Raw genomic sequence first — 22,345 nt, forward strand, 5'->3', positions numbered from 1 at the left:
TATTAATATTAATAAAGTCGATCGGATTAGCCAAGCGGGCTGGGCGGCTGGCTTCTCCTTCGCTTCAATGCGAGAGATGTCAGTTCGATCCCCAGCTCGGTGTGCAGAAAACAAAAAGGCTAACGCAGCAGTTTAAAATTCTACAATGAATCTGCGGCTTAGTCTAGAATATGCTGGTATCTGATCGGCCTATGGTGGAGCAGTACGGCAAGAGATAAGGGCTTGCGGCTAGGTGATACTCCTCCATAGATCCCTACCGGAAGGGCGTCGAACGCCTAAATACCGGGTATATATATATATATATATATATATATATATATATATATATATATATATATATATATATATATATATATATATATATATATATATATATATATATATAATATTAATAAATATTAAATATATTTACAAAAGGAACATTTTTTTCAGACAGAAGAAAATATATCTTCTGTCTCTCTCTTACCTATATCTTACATATGTAATGATTTTGCCGATTCACTCCCGTACAAATTTCTAACGTCGAACGCGCGTATAGAAGTATAACTTCAAAAAATGTTCGTGGAAGAAAAAAACAAAAAACCAACAACTCGAATTATGTTGTAAATTTTCATTTTATTTTAAAATTTCGCATTTTTGCGTATATTACATATATTTAATAAGATTAACATGGGGTTTTTAAATATTTCAAAAATAAAAAAGGAAATTCGTATTGGGATTCGAACTCGCATATACCAGCGTATGAACAAAACACGCAAAAAATTTGCCAATTAGATATAACAGTAATGTATTTCAAAATTGACAGTTCTTGCTCATACATTCTCGAGAGAGAAAATATATCTTCTGTCTCTCTCTTACCTATATCTTACATATTGATGATGCCGATTGATATAATGAACCGTAATGATTTTGCCGATTCACTCCCGTACAAATTTCCGACGTCGAACGCTCGTATAGAAGTATAACTTCAAAAATAAGAAAGATAATTATTATCAAAATAACTTCCAAATTGGGACAATATTGTCTCATGTAAATTCGTAAATTGGACGTAAATTCGTCTTCATTAACAATACTGTCGACTGAATTATAAGATATCAGGTCACCTGGTAACAACTGTTGAATCTGAAAGTTAATTTCGTTACCATCAACATTTTTTGCCGTCAAAATTGCGCGCTCACTGAGCCAATTATGATTCAAGTAATTATTCAGTATAGCCGGGAAGACACTTACAATTAATTCATGTTTGGTCTCAACAAAAGTGCAGAAATTATATAGAAGTTTGATGCATTGTGTATTTGGATGCAATTTTATTTTACCGTTTCCAATATTTAGCAAATATTTGAAAAATATTTGCATCGATAGATCAATTTACACTTGTACTCTTATCTTAATGGTCAATCGAACTGTTTCGACATTTCTCCGTAAAAACGATTGTGTTAAACACGCATTAATCTCATCCGCATATGTAAAGAGGGGAATAACCGGTAATGTATGTCTAGTTGTAGTAACTGACTACTTTAGAATCGAGAATTTCAGTGATGTTATTGGTGTTTGTGATTTGGTTTTTAACTTACCGTGTAAAGACTATCTTTATTAGCTTCATTTCTGATTTCCCTTTCCCGTTTAATTTCACCAGTGGTTCTAACACCCCTCCACGAGTTTCTTTTCTCTGGCGGTAATAATAACGTATTTACTGGAGCATAGAAGTTGGGTACATCAACTTTGAACCAAGTTCTACAGAAAACAATATCTGAAACAAACAGATACATTTACAAGTAAATGAAATACAGTAGACTCCCTCTATAACGAGAACTAAAATGACAGACTAATTACCTCGTTATAAGCCGATCTCGTTATATCAGACAATCATAATACTGTGCATACATATGAATCTGTAGTTTTCTAAACCATTAACTTCCTATAGTGAAGCCATTCGGAGCAATATAAGATGCTAATAAATATTGTTTGAATGGCGTTTTTGAAAAAAAGTTATTTACTTTTATTATAAATGATATACGTTAGAACAAAAAAGCTGTACTTAAATTTTTTTCCAATTACATAATGTATAAATCGTATTTTCAAGGATAACATAAACTATTGCTTCTGCAATTTTAAGAACTCTGTTATTTTTAACTGCTTTAAATGGTCCAGTATCATTCTATCATATATTTTCTAAAGATGTGAAACAGTTGTATTTATTCATTGTAAAGAAGTTTATTGCGGGCTGCAGTTAAGTTTATTGAGGGGCTGTTTGAAAAGGTATTTATTTATAGCCACGACCCGACTAAAAACGTAAAAAACACTTACCAAAAAACACGTTTTTGGATCTTATTTATAATATATCTTTCGTTATAACCAAATTTGCCTCGCTACAGACGGTTATAGTTCAATAGAAATTTCACGGGACATCTAATGTATCTCGTTATAAGCGAAACCTCGTAATAACCGTGTTCGTTATAGAGGGAGTATACTGTATATTGAAAATGTAAAAGTAATTCTGAACTTCTGGATAAAAGGAACGCAACACTTTATTAATCTTAAACATATAAATTACTGTCGATAATATCTTTTTACTTAGAGTAGTTTCTTCACTGGCCGTTCTTGTGACATATCATATAATCAATTACTATTTAAATGGGAATAAGCCACAATTAAAGGTTAAAGTACGTTTATTGACGTTTCAATTTCCACTTCGGAAATCGTTCTCAAAATACAAACAAATATATCATATAATCCGCTGCCTTTATCTTCGCAACCAGTTCAGCTTATCCATACATCACGATCAGCACGTTGTTGCTTTTTATACGGCACATTCTTTCTTACTCGCCAGACAACAAGAAGTTATCATAATAAATTTGGAAGAATCTATACCTCAAGTAAGAGTTATAATGAGTGAGGATACAGAAAATCCTCATCCTGACGAGACGTTTTGGACTACATTTAGGCGTTCTGGAAAGGAAAAGACTCGTTACTGACGGAATTTTGATAGCCAAGTTCCTCGTTAATGTAGATGAGATGATTCCAGTAAGCATTGCTAATTTGTCTAAAAAGCCTTTTATATTAGAGAAATAACAACAAATAGCATTCTGTACTCCAATATAGAAAAAATATCAAGTGCGAAAAATATTTAAAAAAGAATACAGCTTCAAGTTGTTCAGCTGACGCTAGCATCTTGAAACAACTAATCAGAAATGTTGATTACTTAACAACTGAAGAATCAGACAAAATTAATGAATTTATTAATGGCAAAAAGAAGTTGAAAACATAATACAAGACCTGATAAATGCCGATATCATCGAAGAAGCTTCGGGCCCCTGGTGTTAGCCAGTAGTCTTGGTAACTAAGAAAGACGGATCTACTCACTTTTGTGTGGACTCCAGAAGATTAAACCAGGTTACATCAACCATCAATCAGTACATCCTGATGATTTTGACAAAACAGCTTTTTTAACTGACAGTGGTCTGTACACGTTTCAGGTTCTACCATTTTGTCTTTGTAATGCTCCGGCTACGTTTGAACGTCTGATGGAGACGGGTTTAAGAGGACTTACCTGGAATAACTTATCTTGATGATATAATGATTAAGTCTAAAACATTGGATGAGCATATGAAAAAGTGAGATATTTGACAGATTGAGAAATGCCAATTTAAAGCATTATAAGATATGTTTATACGAAATATATAAGAAATAATATAAAAAATGTTTACTATTTCAAAGAGGCGTACTATTTAGGACATATCGTTTCCACAGACGGAATTAAAACTGATCCAAAGTGCTCTGTTCATATTACCCAAAATTTTGGACACATTGTTAATTTATTCCATACAGAAAAAGTCCCTTGACGAAAAAGAAGGAGTATTAAAGAAATCTAGAAAGATCGAGATGTCATCGAAAAATTCCAAAATGTCTAGTAATGTATGGAATGTCAGAAACTGTATGTACACTCAAGAAGTTGACAGTTTAAGTAATATTAGTATTAGCGGTAAGGGCGCTCATTTTTTCCATAGCGACATATGCATCCAAAACGTGGACCTTAAAGAAAGCGGATAAAAATAAACTGGACGCTTTTGAAATGTGGGTATACCGCCGCATGTTGAGGATATCCTGGATTGATTATCGCACTAACGTATCGATATTAGAACAACTTAAAGTAAAGGATATATTGCTTAAACAAATGCAACAGAGATATTTGCAGTAATTTGAACACATTGCTAGAAGAATAGGTACGATGGAAAAACTGATAGTCGAGGGTAGAGTTGAAGGAAAGAGACCTAGGGGAAGATCTCCAAGAACTCTATCAGTCAAACATTCCGATACCACTTCAGCCCTAGCCCAACATCATATTCAGACAGGCCATAAAATAGATTTCGAAAAAGCAAAAACCATCGCTCCCATCCGCTCATTAAAAGCGAGAATCATCCGTGAAGCTATCGAAATCGAAAAACGGCCTAACAGCTTGAACACGCGCGATGACGCGAAACGATTGCCGGCAACATGGCGACCCCTGCTTCAGCGACCTCCCGCCCACACCGCTCAGGCCACGTCAGTTCAGACCACGTCAGCGCATACCGTTCCCGCGCATACAGCGAGTATAAAAGCAGCCACACAGGGTAAGACCGGTTGTCACTCGACACTGAGGAGTAGGCAGATTGAGACCTCAGTGCCGAGAGACAGTTCTTGCAATATAGAACACGATACTGGTACGTCTCGAGTGAGGGGAGTAGGCAGATTGAGACCCCGAACTCGAACCGAACCGTATCACTCTTGATAATGGCTCCAAAATGGGTGCCGAAACGTCGAGTTTTAAATTCTCAACGCGGTTATATATATTATATTATATTATATATATATATATATATATATATATATATATATATATATATATATATATATATATAAATTTAAATAATCACTCTTATCCCATCTCAACACTATCAGGGCTTAAAATTTAAGTTGTTCAAACAGTGACATACGAAAAATAACTAAGGATTCCTAGGTAATCTTTCTTATTAAGTTTTAATGCCCCAGAGGTACAGAACTATCATAAAACTTTCAATTCTTCTTTCTTGTAATTATTTAACCTTCTTATATATATATATATATATATATATATATATATATATATATATATATATATATATATATATATATATATAACGAGTTTATTACAGCTGCCGCCGTTTCTCACAACCTAGCTTCCAACGCTTGCGATCGTTCCAGTCATCTACTTGTAGACCCCTATCTTCCATTGCACCTTTTACTTCTTGTCTCCACGATCTTCTTGGTCTTCCCTTTTTCCTGCGGTTGGTGGGGATCCACTGTAATATTCTCTTTGGCCATCGTTGATCATTCATCCTTTCTACATGGCCATACCATTTCAGCCTTTTGCATTCTATAGTTTCCAGGACGTCAATGTCTATGCCCATACGCTCTCTGATTTCATCCTTACTCTATCTCTTCTAGTGAGTTGGCAACATATTCTCCAATAATTCATTTCCATTGCTTTTATTTTGGATGAGTCATTTTTATTTATTACCCAAAGTTCTGAACCATATGTAGCAATGCTTTCTATGATAGTTTTGTATATCCTAATTTTTGTGTTTCGGGTGATGTGGTTATTCCAAAGTATACTATTCAGTTGACGTATTGCTGAATTTCCTTGACCAATTCTAGTAGCTATTTCTTTTGTATTCCGACCATTGTTTGTAATGTTTACACCGAGATATTTATAGCTATCAGTATTTTGAATTTGTTTGCTTCCTAGTTCTAAGTGCTTTCCTTCACCTCCCACTACTACGTACTCTGTTTTTGATGGATTAATTGATAAGCCCCACTTAGTATATTCTTCATCTATTTTTCGTAACATGTAGTGGATATCATCTTGATCTTCTGCAAGTATTACTTGGTCATCAGAAAAATGCAAGCTGTACAGTGTATGGTCTCCAATTTTAACAACCATAGGTTCACATTTTCTTTTCCAAATATCCAAAACCCCCTCCAAATAAATCTTAAAGAGTGTAGGTGCAATGCAGCAGCCTTGGCGAAGTCCTTTGGTCACTTTTATCTTTTTTGTCACTTTTTGTCCAATCTTTATTACACTCGTCATATCATCGTACAACTCCCCATTTAACCTTCTTTCTATAGTTAATTGTAAAGGTAGGTTTTGTATTTACATGATTAAATAAAACTATTTCGAAAGGATTAACGAGAATAACAAAATATTGTCACATTAGCTGTAAAATTTCAAAACAATTGAAAAATTACGTCATGACTTGTACAAAAATGCATTGCTTTTATCGAGAAAATAAAAGTATTTTACCATTGTTAAGATTTTTTCTTAACAAGCTTTAAAACCTACTCGTAAGACAACACATTTAAAGGTATCCTTATTTCCAAATGTTGCGTTACCGTTTGCCCAGTCTTTTATAATTCTACCATGTATTACTTACCACTCAACTGTATTTTATCTTCAAAGGTTGCTCTAAAGCAACCTTCCGGTTTATTAACAGCCTTTTTTATTTGACCCCTTATACCAGAAACTGTCTTTATTCGGGCTCCTTCGAATTTTGCCACTTCTAACGAACTATTGAACATTCCTGCAAAAATAATATTGTTTTAAAATAGTTTTCGAAACGTACACCATTAAGTACCTTTAATAAATGCAGTCTTTTTGTAAATTTTTAGCGGATGTCCTATTAGTTTTAGTTTTTTTAATATCCTTGTGTTCTTATCCAGTTCTAATACTGAACCCGTCGCTGCTATCCTAAATCCAAGTTTTTTAATCACCTGAAAAAAAAATTATAAATCAATAATATATCACAATTACAGTGAACGTCATTTATGGTGAGGTGGCGATATGACATGTTTTGCCTCGAGTTTCCGGACTCCTAACAATTAGCGAAAAGAACGAGAGGTCGGTATTAATTAATTGTCAACAATTAATCTGCGTTAGTAAAGTATTATGTCCGGTTCCACCAATGTGATCTAAGTAAAATCTTACCTAAGTTTTGCTTAGTCAAAAAAATTTCTTAGTTGTAATTTACGTTTCACCATACAAGTTTTTACTAACTTAACCAAGAAAAAACTTAAGTTCTCAGAAATACCAACTTTGCAAAATTGTCAGAAATTCTTAAATTGTTGATTCGTTATTAATACAGAAACAACAAAAAATGAAGAAAAAGAAGAACATTTGTGTCATGTTGATGTGTCTTTAATTCAATGTCATTTCAATATTTATTGTAAATGTAAATGGTGACCTATGTTCTTGTGTATTTTGATATTTTATTTTGTAGCTAGTGTAAAATAAATATAGTTTAAACTATAGTACACACTATATTCTATATATACACGATAAACTATACATTTCGGTGATATTTACAACAAAAAAAAAATATAAAAATAAAAATCTCATCAACACAAAAACAACTATGCACTATAAACTATTATATACTATATACTACTTTTATACTATAGATTACTATACTACGATATAATATACTACAGATTAAATAATAATATAAAAATAAAAAATCAAATTAGACCGAAAAAATGCGAGTTAACCTAACATCGACGATCAACAGAAGAAAATCAACCTCACTTATGTGTCAATTGTCAATATATGACAGAAGATGAATTTCAATGCATGCTCCAAGTTAAAATTTTTGCTTAAGTCGTCATAGTAGGTGACTTAAGCTTAAGCAAAAATATTTGTACTTAAGTAAATATTTTAGTTGGTAGAACAAAACTCAACGGACTTAAGTGAAAATTATTTCTTAAGATCAAATTTTCACTTAAATCTCGTTGGTGGAACTGGGCGTTAGTGTTATCTGTTACTCAGACAGATTTCCCATGTCCAAGTGCCCCATACCAAAGGATATAGACGCATATAGGACATTTCAAATGGGCGATTTGGTCACGGTTATTATACTTCAAAACACTCCTGAAGAGGCGTGCATAAACTCAAACCGTGGCCTTCGGCTTAAAACCCTCATGACAGATATAGTTAGGGGGAAATGGGAAAGGACTATGAACAGAGCTATTTAACTCATGCATCAACACTTAATAAAATTTCAATGCCATTGATTTGCAAACTGTCTTTTTTTGTATGTAAATTCGTACATGTAAATAAAATTTTATAACTTTAATATATTATAATTTTATATAACTTTAATTATAACTTTAAATTAATGGAAATGGAAATTAACTAATTTCCCGTTGAAATTCCTCACTCTCTCCGGACAGTTATCTTCAAACGCTGACATGACAACCTCTTGAAATTATTCGGCGGCTATGCCTACGTTCAATGTATGCCTTATCGTCCCTTTAATTTTATCTAAACAATATTCCACGTCTGCTTGATGCTTCTCAATTTGTTCTACGAGTATTACGATAAGTTTCCTTGATATGTTCATTGCCTGTCTCGATGGTCTGAACAAGACACCTTATCTAAGACATGCCATTTTTTAACAGTTTGGTGTTTGTACTGCCCCAGGTCAGATGGTACGCATTCGCATCATAGCCAATGATTAATTGCAGTTCATTTTTCCCGCAATCTCTCACTAGCTGTTGCAACTCCCTTGATGATTGTTCGGGATCATCATATAGGAGGTATGCTGATACGAGAACTATCTCATTCATACCTCCCCCCTCTATGACCTTTATCTTTACTGTCAGTACGTTCGTGGAACAGAGATAACAACCAGGCTTCTGTCTTACGGTCTTGATTTTGCCTCCTTAGACGGGTCCTGATGGTTTCTTCATCAACCTCTTTCTCGGCGACGCGAGTGAGGCCCATGGGGCGCTTGGGCATATTATTTGGATTAACTATATTTAAGTTTGCTCCCTCCCACAGGCCCTTCATAGTCTTCATCACTTCAGTCGTCCATTTTTTTGTATACTCGTTAACACAGTTCACCCACAGGGTCCCTTCGCTAAACGATGTTTTATGGAACTGCAGAAGTTCATTCTCACCTCCGACAGGAGCCTCATCAAGTGCTTGTTCCAGTTTGTTAATGATCAAATCTGCTTGAGCCCGATCTAGTTGAGTATCAGGATGGTGTCTGTGTGGTACCACCATTCTGAATACTTCTGTCACGATGCTATATGACCTAGTCTGCTCGTTAGAGCTACTTGGTTTCTTAGCAACTTTGTTGCGTGGGTGGGGGAGGGGGGTGCTATTCTCCCGAAGTTGGGAGGGGGGTGTTGCTGATTTGGATTTCTTGGGATTTGCTATGGTCTATGTCCCAGCAGCCATTTTTGCCTTTTTCCTCATCTTCCTTTGTTGAGCTCTAGAAAGGCGTTATTTGAGACTTACTTATTTATTTCTTAAATTTAAAAATCCGAAATTATACTTCACAATTTCGAATTTTCAAATCGTAAAAAATAATTCTTTGGTGTATGTGCTAAAAAGCAATTCTAGCGTACTAACGAGACCAGGAATTGTTTTTTGATCAAAACACCTTACAATTTTTTGGGCTTTGTCTCCCGGTGATTGAGTTTTAATTAATTTTATTTATAGTTAATAAGAAGAGAGTTTTAATTATATTATTTGTACATTTGTACATATTTAAATTAAAAATTTGAATCACAATATTTTTTCTAAAAAGATTCAGTTATTAAAAGTTATTTTAATAATATTTTATTTTATTAAAAAAAATGTATGGTGCATAAGTAGGATTTGATCTCTAATTTTATAAAATGCAAAATTTTAATGCTATTCTACGACCACGCGGTATCTATGTAAATATCTAAAGTTGCATTTGTTGTCCCACTCTTTCATATTTTGAAAGCATTAATAGCGCTGACATAACCGCTCCCTAGTGGTACAAATAAGGAACTAAAATCTTGATCAACTTCGTCTTCTTCTCTATAATATGTATATAACCTTTGCAGAGACTAAAAAATGACAGTGAAAGATCCTTCTATATGCGTCTATATTCTTTGCCCATACTCTGCTGCACATTTTTTTTTCATCTAACAAACGAGAGATGATTCTTTGATTCTTTTCTGATGTGTATGTTTCTTCCATACTATCGATGCATTTCCCCAATCTGTGTGTTGGTTAGTTTGGTTTTGGACAGAATATATATCAGTGTGTTGGTTGTTTTGAATGTTGTTGTGATGTTGTATTTATTTCCTATCCTTTTTAATTTTTCTGATAAGACCTTATATCTAATACATATGGTATTGTTATTATCTTCAAATTGCTTCTTGTGAGCATTTCTTGATTGTTTTCGGTGTTTTGTTGCTTCTTTTCTTCAATCTTGTGAAATTCCTTGTTTGTAAATGACAATGGATAATCATTTTTTCTTAATACCTTTGTTAGCAGTTTTTTCCTTCCTGAAATGCGTTTTCGTTGAAGCAGCTGTTTTGGGCTCTTATCATATAGATTTGATAATTCCATTTTTGATGTTTATCTTGTGGTTTGCATAGTGCATTTGATTGATTCCTCTATGCAGCAGACGTCCATTAAAAATTTATTCAGTGATTCTGGTCTTCACAACTTCAATGAGATGGCGTAAGGAAAAATAAGATACCTCCATAAATAAAATATACTTACGTTGCTCTCGGAATCAACAGTTTGAAGCGCCAAAAATCCTGTGCCTTGTGGAGTGATCGGTCCCCAAAAGTGAGCGTTACAAGTTAAATGTTCCGGGGTATATTTTAAATATCTAAACTTTAAATCATCTTCCAGCTTCGAGTAGAGTGGTATTGTTTGGAATCGCCTCCAACCCAAAGAAATTATCAGGGGATCATTGGTTTTCAGAATTTTCTTGTACCAACGATGTTTTTTAATTTTAACATTCACGAAACCTACATTTTCTTCTCCCATATTTAGGGCGCCGATTACTGAAAAATTAATAAATGCTATAAGTACATAAAAATATAAATTAATATTCATAATAGAAATATAAAATATACAGCAAGTACAATATTTTTTAATTGGTACCTTTTCCTTTATATTTATTTTAAACACCAACTCACTCTGCTCTTCACTATTTTTGTGATCGTCTTATCTTTAACATTACATATTATTTGTTATTTCATTAATTTCTTGCTTATTTGTTGCCTTATTTATTTTTGCAACAGTGTATACTAGCACAAAATAGTGAAGAGACGCGAGTTCTGGCTGAACAGTGGCAAAATTGGAAAAAGTGATCAGCTACAAAACACTTCGATCCACAACCGGAGACTAACAGACTCTCAGTCAATAATTACTAAAAAACGCCCATTAACAGAAGATCAGTAGAGAGGTAAAAACGACTGCTGCGACGTGGACCAAAGAAAATCTACACAAAACTAAAGCGGGGAACTGGTTTAAACCCAAGGGGAAAAAGAGACTTGGAGTGAATACTTATACCTCGCAACAAAGAGTCACTACAAAACCTAGGAACTCTAACGAGCAAAAATATTCAAGATGGCGGTAATACAGATATCATCCTGATATTCAACTAGATCAGGATCAAGCAGACTTGATCATCAACAAACAGGCTACATAGTGCTTGAGGGAGGGGCAGACTTGATTGTAGTCGATCCCAATAATATATCTAGGTGTCCTATGGTCCTCACCCGCGTCCCCGAGAAACAATGAAAGTAATTAGGACCCGTCCAAGGAAACAAAATCAAGGCCTTAAGACGGAATACTGATTGTTGAACAATCGGAAGGTGAGGGAGGATGCACAAATCTTAGTCTACACGATCGATGAGGTCTCCTACAAAACATTCAGGGCTGCCCATTTCAAGGCGTATTACAGACAAAAAAGTATCCTTCAAAACCATCAGAGGCCTCGATGACTCCAATCAGAGTCCTGCAGGTGAACTGAGCATAGTACGAAAGCGCAGGTAGAACTGTTTCTATGAGAAGGTTCGATGTAGCTTTGATACAAGAGCCCTGAGAACTTATCTATAGTTGATCTGCCAAATTCGCGAGGAACTGTATAATAATCAAACGAGATATTAAAATACTGCTTTTGATGAATTTCTGTTCCAGATCTTTAACGATGGTAAAGATGAAGGTCACAGAGGGAGTAAATATAAAGGAGATAATAATTCTCGGATTAGCATATCATTCATATGATGATCCCCAACAACCATCACCAATGGATATGGAACAGCTAGTGAGATATTGCAAGATGAAGGTCACAGAGGGAGTAAATATAAAGGAGATAATAATTCTTGGATTAGCATATCATTCATATGATGATCCCCAACAACCATCACCAATGGATATGGAACAGCTAGTGAGATATTGCAAGATAAATTGGCAGCAATTGATGTAGTATGGGAATCAATAGTGAGAACTCGAGAGACTGGCGAAAGATAAAAGTGTTACACTGGTTTGGGTTCCAGGTCATGGGGGGATTAAACGGCAATGAAATAGCTACAAAATACTTCGATCAGGAATCAGCTCAGAATCATAACATGATTCCTTGTTGGAAATGCACCTTTCATTGGACACTTGATGATACTGTTTCATGGAAACTTAATTTGCAGATTCCATAGCAGAGAACCTAAATTAGTGCACCATCTCTTGCATTACTGCGAGGTACTAGATCACGAGCTGCAAACACTTTTTGGAGACTTTCAAATAACTCAAAAAACATATGGTACCAATCCACTAGACCTGTACAAGGTGATACAGGGTTCCAGCTTTCTGGAATGGGTAAATGAATCAATGGAAGTTTTGGTAATAAATTAAAATATTTTTCTACATTTTCGTAAACAATTCATTTTCTTCATCTTTGTTATCTTCACTAAATGCGTGCATGTTCAGGATACTTAAAAAACTATCTTCCATTTTTATTCTTATACTACATAATATTATTTGTGAAATATTCCTGAAATGTTTAATTATATTTTGTATTTTTTTTTGTACGAAAAACCGACTCCGAGCATTATATCTTCTCCCCTGCTGCATTATATCTTCTACGTTTGTGAGATTCCATTTCTGATGTGTTTCTTGTAAAGCCAGTACTATTTTATTTGTCTTTTTTTTTCGATAATTTTTTTCTTTGTTTACCTTTACCTTTCCATTGCCAATTCTTTAAAGCATAGTTTTTTCCCTTTTGGCTTACATGGCTTCTAAAGTTTGTTTTGTCTTGTTCGATTTCCAGACCTCTCCATCTCTTGTAATTTTCCTGAACTCCATTTTGATTTTAGCTCTGTCATGTGTGTTGTATTAATCGCAAAGTCTTAACGTTTAAACTTCATCCATTTGTACTTGTTCAGCTGTATTTCACTGACAAGTTATTTTGTAACGTCTTCAGACAGTTGAGTAAAGCTCACCTCGATAGTTCAAAAGCTTTACCTCTTATCTACCCTTTACCATTAAAAACACTACTGTGTTGTTTATACTTAAACTTTAGTCAATTTTTCGAACTTAAATCTCAGTTGGCTTGTAAAGTTTTATTCGTCTTCTTACTTTGTATTACACTGATTATTATTATCACACTTTAAGTTTGAAAAAATGTACCTACAAACCTAAAATTGGAAAATACTACGGAACTACTCTCCAAGGCATTTGACTACCGAAAATAGTAGAGGTGGACTATATCACACACTTATATATCTGTACCTCAGAGCTAAACAGTATTAACTTCTTTTTTTTTTAAATAGTATTATCTCACTTTGTACATAACAGACTTCACATCTTTCATATGCAATACGATATTAAATCCTATATAATGTGGTTCCAAAGATAGACAACGTGAAAGTGTATTAAGTCCTTCAGTAGTTCCGAGCTAAACAATCGTTTACACTTAATACCCAGTAAAATAAAAGTATTAGTGGAGTTAATATCACCTGCACATGTAACGACGTAAACCGCGGTGTGGCACTGTAATCAGCTTGTTTATTCTGAGTTAATGGAAAGAAATACACCCGAAGAAAACGTTGCTAAACCTTGGCTGTATTCCGAAATATTTCACATAGAATTTAATCGTTCTTGTAAACTTCCATACATTGACACGTGTGATATGACAGATTAAATTTGGCTAAAATTGAGATCATAGAAAGAAAAGAAAATATTGAACAAGATTATCAATAACATCTTCTGGAGGCTAGTAACAGGTATGACTTAAAAATACTTGATAAGGAAAGAGCAGCAACAAGTGGTGGAACAATAAAATTATTGACACTTGGTTTACAGAAATTTCTGCTAACGCCTGTCCTAAGTAACCAGCATAGTTTTTATAAGCTCACGTTATGGGCATACAATTATACGATTTCAGACACTTCAGGTAATGTTATTTCTTGCATGATATGGGATGAATCAAAGTCTGGACGTGGGGTAAGCAAGCGAAATGGCTTCAGGATTTTTGAAGTGGACTGAAGCTTTTAAATGAAAACGTAAGTGAGATTACTACGTGGTTCGATATTTGCCCATCCCAGAACAGACATATGGTAATAGTCATGCTTTACTTGTGGATAATTTACAAGTATCCATAGATAAAAATTATAAATCACAAGTTTAAAAAAAAATGTTTGTACCCGCAAAAGCATAAAAAGTTTATTAATAACTAAATAACTGTGAATTTGTGACTTACCTAGTGGATAAGTGGGGTCAAAATGTTCTATAAACTCTGAAGGTACGCTCTGAAATTCCATTCTTACATACATTCCAGGTCTATAACCTTCAATTTGCACCCGAATATCATCAGGCATATTTTCAAATACCGTTTTATTTAACTGTGCTTGCTTCTCAGCTGATAACTTCAGCTCATCATAATAATTAAGTTTTTCCTGAGAATCATACTCGGCATCAAATTTCTCCTTAAGTTTTTTCTTCTTTTCAGCTAAGGCTTGGGAATCTTCTTTAGTGTCTTGTTCCGGGTTTTCTCGTTTACGCTTTTCGCCTTTTACTTGCTTGGGTTTTGAAGAATCGCCCGTGTGTTTTTCGCCCGTTTCTAAATCCTCAAAGTCGCCAAAAACTTCAGAATCATCACTTAAATCAGCTGCATCGTCTAGCTTTAGTAGTTCATTCGCGTCCTCACTATCTTTCCATTTACCAGTGACGAAACAATTTATTATTAGTTCTTTATTCTGAAATAAAATACCAATTGTTAATCGTTTAAGTCCTTATTCATATATACGCTATTCACTGTATTCAGTGCCAACTGTCTAGTAAATTTGGTAATTAATTTTGTGCTATGTTGGTTAAATTTCGACTTCGACTAGAAGAGACTGGACGATGTTATAAAACATACCGTACATGCTTATAGCCAATAATCATTGAAAACTTAAAAGTAAAAACAATAGATAAAATAAACCAAGACTTCCAATCCAAAAAGTTCTAAAGAACAAAAACAAGATAGCAAAAGTTCTCTTTATACATGAAGAAGTAAATTCATTGCTAAATAAATAAAAATGAAGAAAACAGTGAAAATAGATAAATTTAAAAACTAGTGTTAATATGAAATAGCTTTAATAATTGTAATTAAAAATTAGATAAACCTAACAACTTACTTACATCTGATTCAGTCCAATCTTTCATGACAGCATTCCAAGGTAACATTAACGAACTCTCAGTTAAGTTCATAACATCTTTATTTAGCTTTAGTTCATGTTGTTGTTTCGAGACCTTTTTAAATAGACCACCAATTTCATTGCCTTCGTCGTCATCTTCATTTTTTATTTCTGATTCTGCTGATTCTTCTTGGAAATCTAAAATATCACAAATTAATGAAGATAACAATAACATAACAAGAAAATCTGAGGATAACTCCAAGGAATGAATCGAAAGCTTGACTCAAAGATGTCTGAAATTCTTTTATTTGCTACTGGCTTGGAAATTGTTAATGAATTAAATCTTATAGTTAGAAAACTCTTAGAACTCTTAGAGAAAAAAAAAAAAAAATTGAAACATACCGTAGACTAGTCTCATTAAGTTTTTATTTGTACTCTGTCGATCCAAAAATGAATCTTTCGCTTTTTCCAATAAATTATCTTTCCATTTCATTCCGGTGTCTTCGTCATCTTCTCCCTCACTTTCTGATCCATTGTCTTGATCTTCATCCGAATTTTCACTTTCTTCATCATCTTCTTGCTTCTTTTTCTGGCTAGACTCTATTTTGTCTAAGATATCTTTTACTTTCGAATGTATTTCATTGTTACTTTTGCCTTGAGAAAATTGCATATCACCATCTTGATGTTCCTCAGTATCTTCATCCGTTGATTCGTCATCGTCATTCCTAGAAAATAGATACGTTGTATTATTTTATAACATATAAATACAGTGAAAACATTTGCAAGCTATAAAAATTTGTCAATTATTATCGATTTTTATCATTTGCAGGTGTTCTCATTGGTATTTTCTGCCAAATCTTGACCGAAATAATCGGCCGATAAAAATGCCCAGTGAGAACGCATCATTAAAACAATAAAACATTTGGTCTCAAAAAATTTATTGAAGATAAGAATACATATTTGTTACAATTAATGAAAAAAGACATACTAATTTTTTCCAAAGAAATCCGAAATTTTTAGCTGCTTTTTAGAATTTAGCTTCTCGGTAATGACAAAGGATTCTAAGATGTTAAGTGAACTAAAAATAAAGTGACTTTCGTCATTTTTACTTTAAAGTACCGTCTAAGTCGCGTAATATGAATTTTCCCGAAAAAGAAAACTAGAAAAATATAAAGCCAGAAATGCAGGTGAGGGTTATTCAACATTAGACGGGAAAGTGAATAGAGCTAGAAAAATGAAAGAGCTTGACCTCTGTCATGAGAAATGTAAAGATAAATTACCTGAGGAAGTACGAAAAAATATTTTTAGGGAGTACTGGGCTCTTGGAAGTAGGGACAAAAGAGTTACATTTATTTCTAATCTTGTACAAACAAGGGAGCATAAAACGAAAAGAAAACGAACTCTGGATCCTGAAAAAGAAAAATTTCGAATGGTAACGCACACATTCCATCTTAAAGTCCAGGAGGAGCTCATAAAAGTATGCAATATTTTATTACATTGACTATTAAAAATGGCATAAGTAGCTCTACTTCTGGTATACCTTCGACCGACAATAAAGCAAAAGACCCAACTGCCAACAAGAAGTCTCCTGAAAAGCTTAATGAAGTACGAAAGCACATAGAGTCATTTCCTGTCTACGAATCCCATTATACCAGGAGAAATAATGATAAAAAGTACTTACCTGCATTTTTAAACCTCAGCACAATGTGCCTCTTTACCTCTTTATAAAGACTCTGTGTCTAATCCTGTTTGCGCAGTATTTACCAAAAAGAATTTTATAAAATAAACATTTCATTTAAAACTCCAAAAGTGGACACATGCCACAAAGTTGACACTATGGCAATGAAACTTAAAGTGTCCAGTGATGAAGAAAAATTGATAATACAGTCGGAAATAGATAAACATCATGAGGAAGCTGATTCTGCTTATCTAATGAAAGATGCGGATAAACTAAATTCAAAAGAAGTTAGCACCAAGAGGTGTTACACTTTTGACTTACAACAGTGTCTACTAACACCGTTTGTGAACTCTTCTGTATCATTTTACAAAAGGCAATTGTGGACCTACAATCTCACTATGCATGAAACCGGCCTAGGAAGTGTATGATGTTACATGTGGCATAAGGTGCTCGAGGTGCAAATCAGATACCAACATGCTTATTCAAAAAAATATTAAATTGGTCTGGTCTTCCAGAAAATGTTAAATCTGTAAAACTTTATTCCGATACATGTGGAGGTCAGAACAGAAACTCCCATGTATCTGCTATGTTTTTAACCCTTATGCAAAACTCGAATCATTTAGATGTAATCGACCATAAATTTATGGTAAGCGGGCATAGCCATTTAGAGTGTGATATTGATGATGGCTTGATAGAAAAGCAAAAAAAGAAATTACAAATCTCGATTTCCCATGACTGGTACCAGCTTGTCCGTACTATAGGCAAAAAAAAATTTGATGTTGTGGAATTGAACCATATAGATTTTTTAAATTCTGCGGATTTGTATAAAAATGGTCTCTACCTTAACAACAAAGATGGAAACCCATTCAAATGGACTGAGATTAGATGGTTCCGCTACACACATGAAAAGGCCACTCTCTATTTTAAATGCACTTTGGAAGAAGAACAACCTTTTAGATGTCTAAAATTAGTTAAACGAAACTCTGTGGACCCAGAAAACCTAATGCCCGTGCCATGTTATAAAACCACCCTTCCTATCACACACGAAAAGAAAAAAAATGTTTTGGATCTATTGCCACTTATTAATCCAACCTTCCATGATTTTTATAAAAATTTGAAAACACACTAATGCGAAAAAAAAAATCTTCTTTGCCAGATATTGAAGAGTTTGGTGACTAAAAATTAATATTTTTCCTGTCATGTAGCTAATATTATATTTTTTTTAATCATTTATGGGTATGAATAAAAAGAGTAAATTGTTATTTTACGAAATATGATTTTTTATAAAGTTACCTTTTTGGAAAATATTTTTCCAAGACTTTAGAAAATTTTCTACTTAGTACAAATACCATTTTGATATTAATCTACTAGAAAAAGTTTGGACTGATTAGTACAAGAGCTGGTCTTAATTGTACAAGTCAGTAAACAGAGTAAATCTAATAAGATAAGTCAGGTAATTTGAATATTAAAGTTTAACATGATTTTTTTCATCTTTTTATACTTTATTTGCCACTTTTTAATAATATAGGGATGTGGAGATTTGCATAAAATCAAACCATTAAAATATCACTGGTCAGTAAACTCTTCAAAGTGCGATACTGAAAAATATACTTTTTTGACTTATACTCTTAATCCCTAACATGTTAGATATATTGTTGAATATCAGACAAAGATTGAAAACTTAGCCTCAGTTAATTAGTATGTATATTATATAATGTATACTACACTAGCAGTTTATTATAATTCCAATAAAAATTTCACTATTTATATTAATAAAATCTTACAAATAAAAACTTACTCCAAATGTTCTAATGAATCATCAAAAACTACTTTTCTTCTAACCCTGCCTTCCTCTTCCACTTCTACATATTTTTTCCTTAGTTTATTTAACTCATCATCTAATTCAGAACTCACACCTTTTTTATCCATCTTTTCAAATAACTGAATATTATCAGTTTCATCTTCACTATCACTAACATCACCAGCTGTAATCTTCTCACCACCAGTGAAAATCTGAAGCTCTGAATGCTTTAATTTTTCATCTAAAGTCTCCTTCGCACTTATCAAGTTTGTCACAAAGTTATCCGTTTCATCTTCCCTTTTTGTGTGACTGTGTGAACCACCAAGTTCCATGTAAACAGCATCTTTGTCGTATACTATACCCCCCACACCTGAGAATGGAGCATATATCAGTTTTTCTTTCTCTATAAGTGCTCGTTTTTTGAGTTCTTCCGGCAGTGGACAGGGATCTGGGAGGAATGACAGATCATGAATTTTTAGATCACCAAACCCTAAAAAGAAAAATGTTTAATTAAATATTGCTCTAAGGGACTTTCAGACTCAGTATGAACGAACTGATGAGATTGAAACTGAACTTTTAGATTGTGTGAGCACACACAAAGAAAAACCTCCTGTTGCTCCAATTGTATCTGATGGCAGAAATTGGGAATGATAAACTTTTTAAAGCTAGAAAAAAGCGTATTTTTCATAAAACACAGAATTGAGGTGTTAGTTGATTTGATTTTGGAAAGTCCCTATCAGTCTCTAGGATATTATGTAAACCTATTTCTTTACAACCAGAAAAATTACAGATTCCTACCTTCTCAATTTTTTGTAGTACCATAGTTCACACAATACTTGCATGACCCGAAATTTTTGGAACATTGAAAATGAAAACATATTCGTTTAAGGCAAATTGTGACGAGACATAGCCACAAATAAAACTTCTTTGCAGCCAATGATGCTAATACCTTGAAGAGCCACACATACAGCACTAATAATTTGTGATTTTGGTATATTTAAATTACAAATAAGAGGTTCACTTGCACTATTATTTTTAGTTTTTGAATAACACTCTGATTACTTTGTGTTTCCCGTACTTTTCAATAAGTTTCTTTGCATTTCATGACAAACATGCACTGCACTTTATCTGTTTTACCAGAACCCCAGAATGAGCAATGATTTGATCACATACATAGATGCTCCTTGCTCATACACATAAAAATAATAGAGAACATTCAAAATCCCTGAATGTATATGAGTAAAATAGTTTAATAAAGTGTATTAAAGCTTTGATAGTTTACCTGCAATATGTACATAGCTCTCCTTCTTTAAGGGTACTCCTCTAATATAACCATACAAAGCAACATTCCTGTCACATTTTGGATTTTTCCTTATTAACTCTTGATTTGTCAAATCTTCATACCTGTCTCCTATTAAATAACTATGAGTTGTTCTCCACTGTAGAGGTCTGAATTTCATTACAGAAATAAATCTTCCAAGATTTTTAATTTCATTTCTGAGATACTCCTCATGTATTATTCCAGATAAGTAAAACAGCTTAGCTCCAGGATAAACTTCAGTCCAGAACCTATGTTTAAGAGTTTTTTTTGTTGTTTTTAGTGTTTTGCTATTTTTAATCAAATCTAAATGGGTCAATACACCCATTATTCTCGGCATGCCATGAACCTGGCATATGTTTAAGAACTCAAAAACCTCCATTTCAAAACCAAAACTTGCATCACATAATAATAATACTAAATCAGCAACTTTTGCTAGATCTATCATTGAATTCACATCATTATTGCACTCAAAAAAAGTTATTCGCCTTTTCTTACTTGTTACAATTGTAACAGGGCCATTTATGTTCGTTAATGGTAACTTGGTAAATAATTTGATTAAATTATTTATTACTGTACTTTTTCCCACTTTTGGTGGACCTACCACAGCAACTACTATGGGAGGAGGTTCAATAGGTGTTCTGTCTACAAGAGGGACATGTTGCTTTTTGGTATCTATATCTTCCTTTCTTCTAAAGCGCCGCTCAGCTCTTACAGCTGAATTAAAAGCAAATGCTTTTGGATTACGTTCTTTGGCACCCACTTCACCATTTTGAGCTACTTTTTTTGCTTTCTTCTTTTCCAATTTTCTACCTAAAACAAATAAAATTATATATTAATATATCCTAAAGCTCTCAAATGTCATAATTGCAACATGATACTCCTGGATAGTGCTGTAAATTAATCTATTTTTTAGACTTGTGGTCTCAGTCTAAATTACTTTCTAGACATTGTTATAATAATTATGTTCCTAATATTAAACTCTCACTTGATGGCAGTCCCAAACAGGTACTACCATGTTTTGTTAATTCTAGATGCAAGTTTTGTTATATACCCTCTGTCCTTCATTTGGACAATGATGAGTTTGAGATGCAATCTGATCTATTTGCTAAATACATTTAATTCCAGGTATTTCTGACATTTATACTGAGCTAGCAAGTTTGAAGGTTGCAAAATGACCTGGTCCCAATAGTGTTCACCCTATTTTCTAAAAAAAATGTGCATTTAATCAAGCAAAGCTTCTATAGATCATTTTTAATGAGTCTCTGAACACTGGTCTTTTCTCTAATCCATCATCATAATTCTGGCTTTACAACTCTGTGTGAGTCCTAACCTCCTCAAGAATTCCTCTGTAGTCATTCCTATCCATTGTCTTTCTCTCTTCTCTGATTATGTATTGGAAATCTAGTTTTATAATTCCTATCTGCAAAGCATGTGTGTAACTTTTAATTAACTACTGACTTAACCTTTGCATATTTAATATTATTTATAGATAGAAACTTAATACTATTGATAAAGTATGAAATATAAATGGATTCTAAAATCACAAACAGATGAATTTTTGATGGAAAGCTATTAAATAAGTATGCATTATCAAATAACATACATAATAAATATGTATAAAAGTAGGTCAATATTATCTACGTATTCTCGTTTAAGGGAAGCACAACAGCCTACAAAATTTTTAATATTCCGATAGCAAAGTTAAATACAAAATAGTAAACAAGTTATTTTTATTAAAATAAATAATTTACCTGAATGTCTATCTCTGTGAGCTTTTTTCTTTGTTGATGTATCGTCCTCCATTTTAAAGGAAAAATAGGAAATAACGTAGGTCTCTACAAATCTAGCAAAATTAAATTAAACCTGTTCCTGTTACTTTATTTATTAATGCAACGTGAATATTTTGAGGTTATATATGTTTTCCGTCAAAAATATAATCAAATTTTAGGTTACAAATATGACGTTAAAATCCATAGACATATAATACATGTCTATGTAAGCTTACATATATTTAAACTACGATCAGTTGTGTCTTCAGAAACTTCCTGTAGCTTAAATTCATGAAAGGAAATCATAAAAGTAT

At 33.3% G+C, this 22,345-nt stretch overlaps 1 protein-coding gene across 1 annotated transcript in view; it reads right to left on the minus strand.

Annotated features, from left to right (window-relative positions):
- The window catches only part of LOC140441190 (ribosome biogenesis protein BMS1 homolog), a 53,637-nt gene extending 31,436 nt beyond the window's left edge, over window positions 1-22,201 (minus strand). The window contains exons 1-10 of the mRNA XM_072531755.1: window positions 22,014-22,201; window positions 20,224-21,072; window positions 18,939-19,431; window positions 15,865-16,187; window positions 15,467-15,660; window positions 14,544-15,039; window positions 10,559-10,848; window positions 6,651-6,786; window positions 6,450-6,596; window positions 1,575-1,750 (exon numbers count right to left, since the gene is read on the minus strand). Coding sequence (XP_072387856.1) covers window positions 1,575-1,750; window positions 6,450-6,596; window positions 6,651-6,786; window positions 10,559-10,848; window positions 14,544-15,039; window positions 15,467-15,660; window positions 15,865-16,187; window positions 18,939-19,431; window positions 20,224-21,072; window positions 22,014-22,065 — 3,156 coding nt within the window. The 5' untranslated portion in view covers window positions 22,066-22,201. The remainder of the gene's footprint in view (window positions 1-1,574; window positions 1,751-6,449; window positions 6,597-6,650; window positions 6,787-10,558; window positions 10,849-14,543; window positions 15,040-15,466; window positions 15,661-15,864; window positions 16,188-18,938; window positions 19,432-20,223; window positions 21,073-22,013) is intronic.
- Window positions 22,202-22,345: the final 144 nt, after the last annotated feature.

The sequence above is a fragment of the Diabrotica undecimpunctata genome, chromosome 5 (assembly GCF_040954645.1).
Source record: "Diabrotica undecimpunctata isolate CICGRU chromosome 5, icDiaUnde3, whole genome shotgun sequence".
Lineage (NCBI taxonomy): Eukaryota > Metazoa > Arthropoda > Insecta > Coleoptera > Chrysomelidae > Diabrotica > Diabrotica undecimpunctata.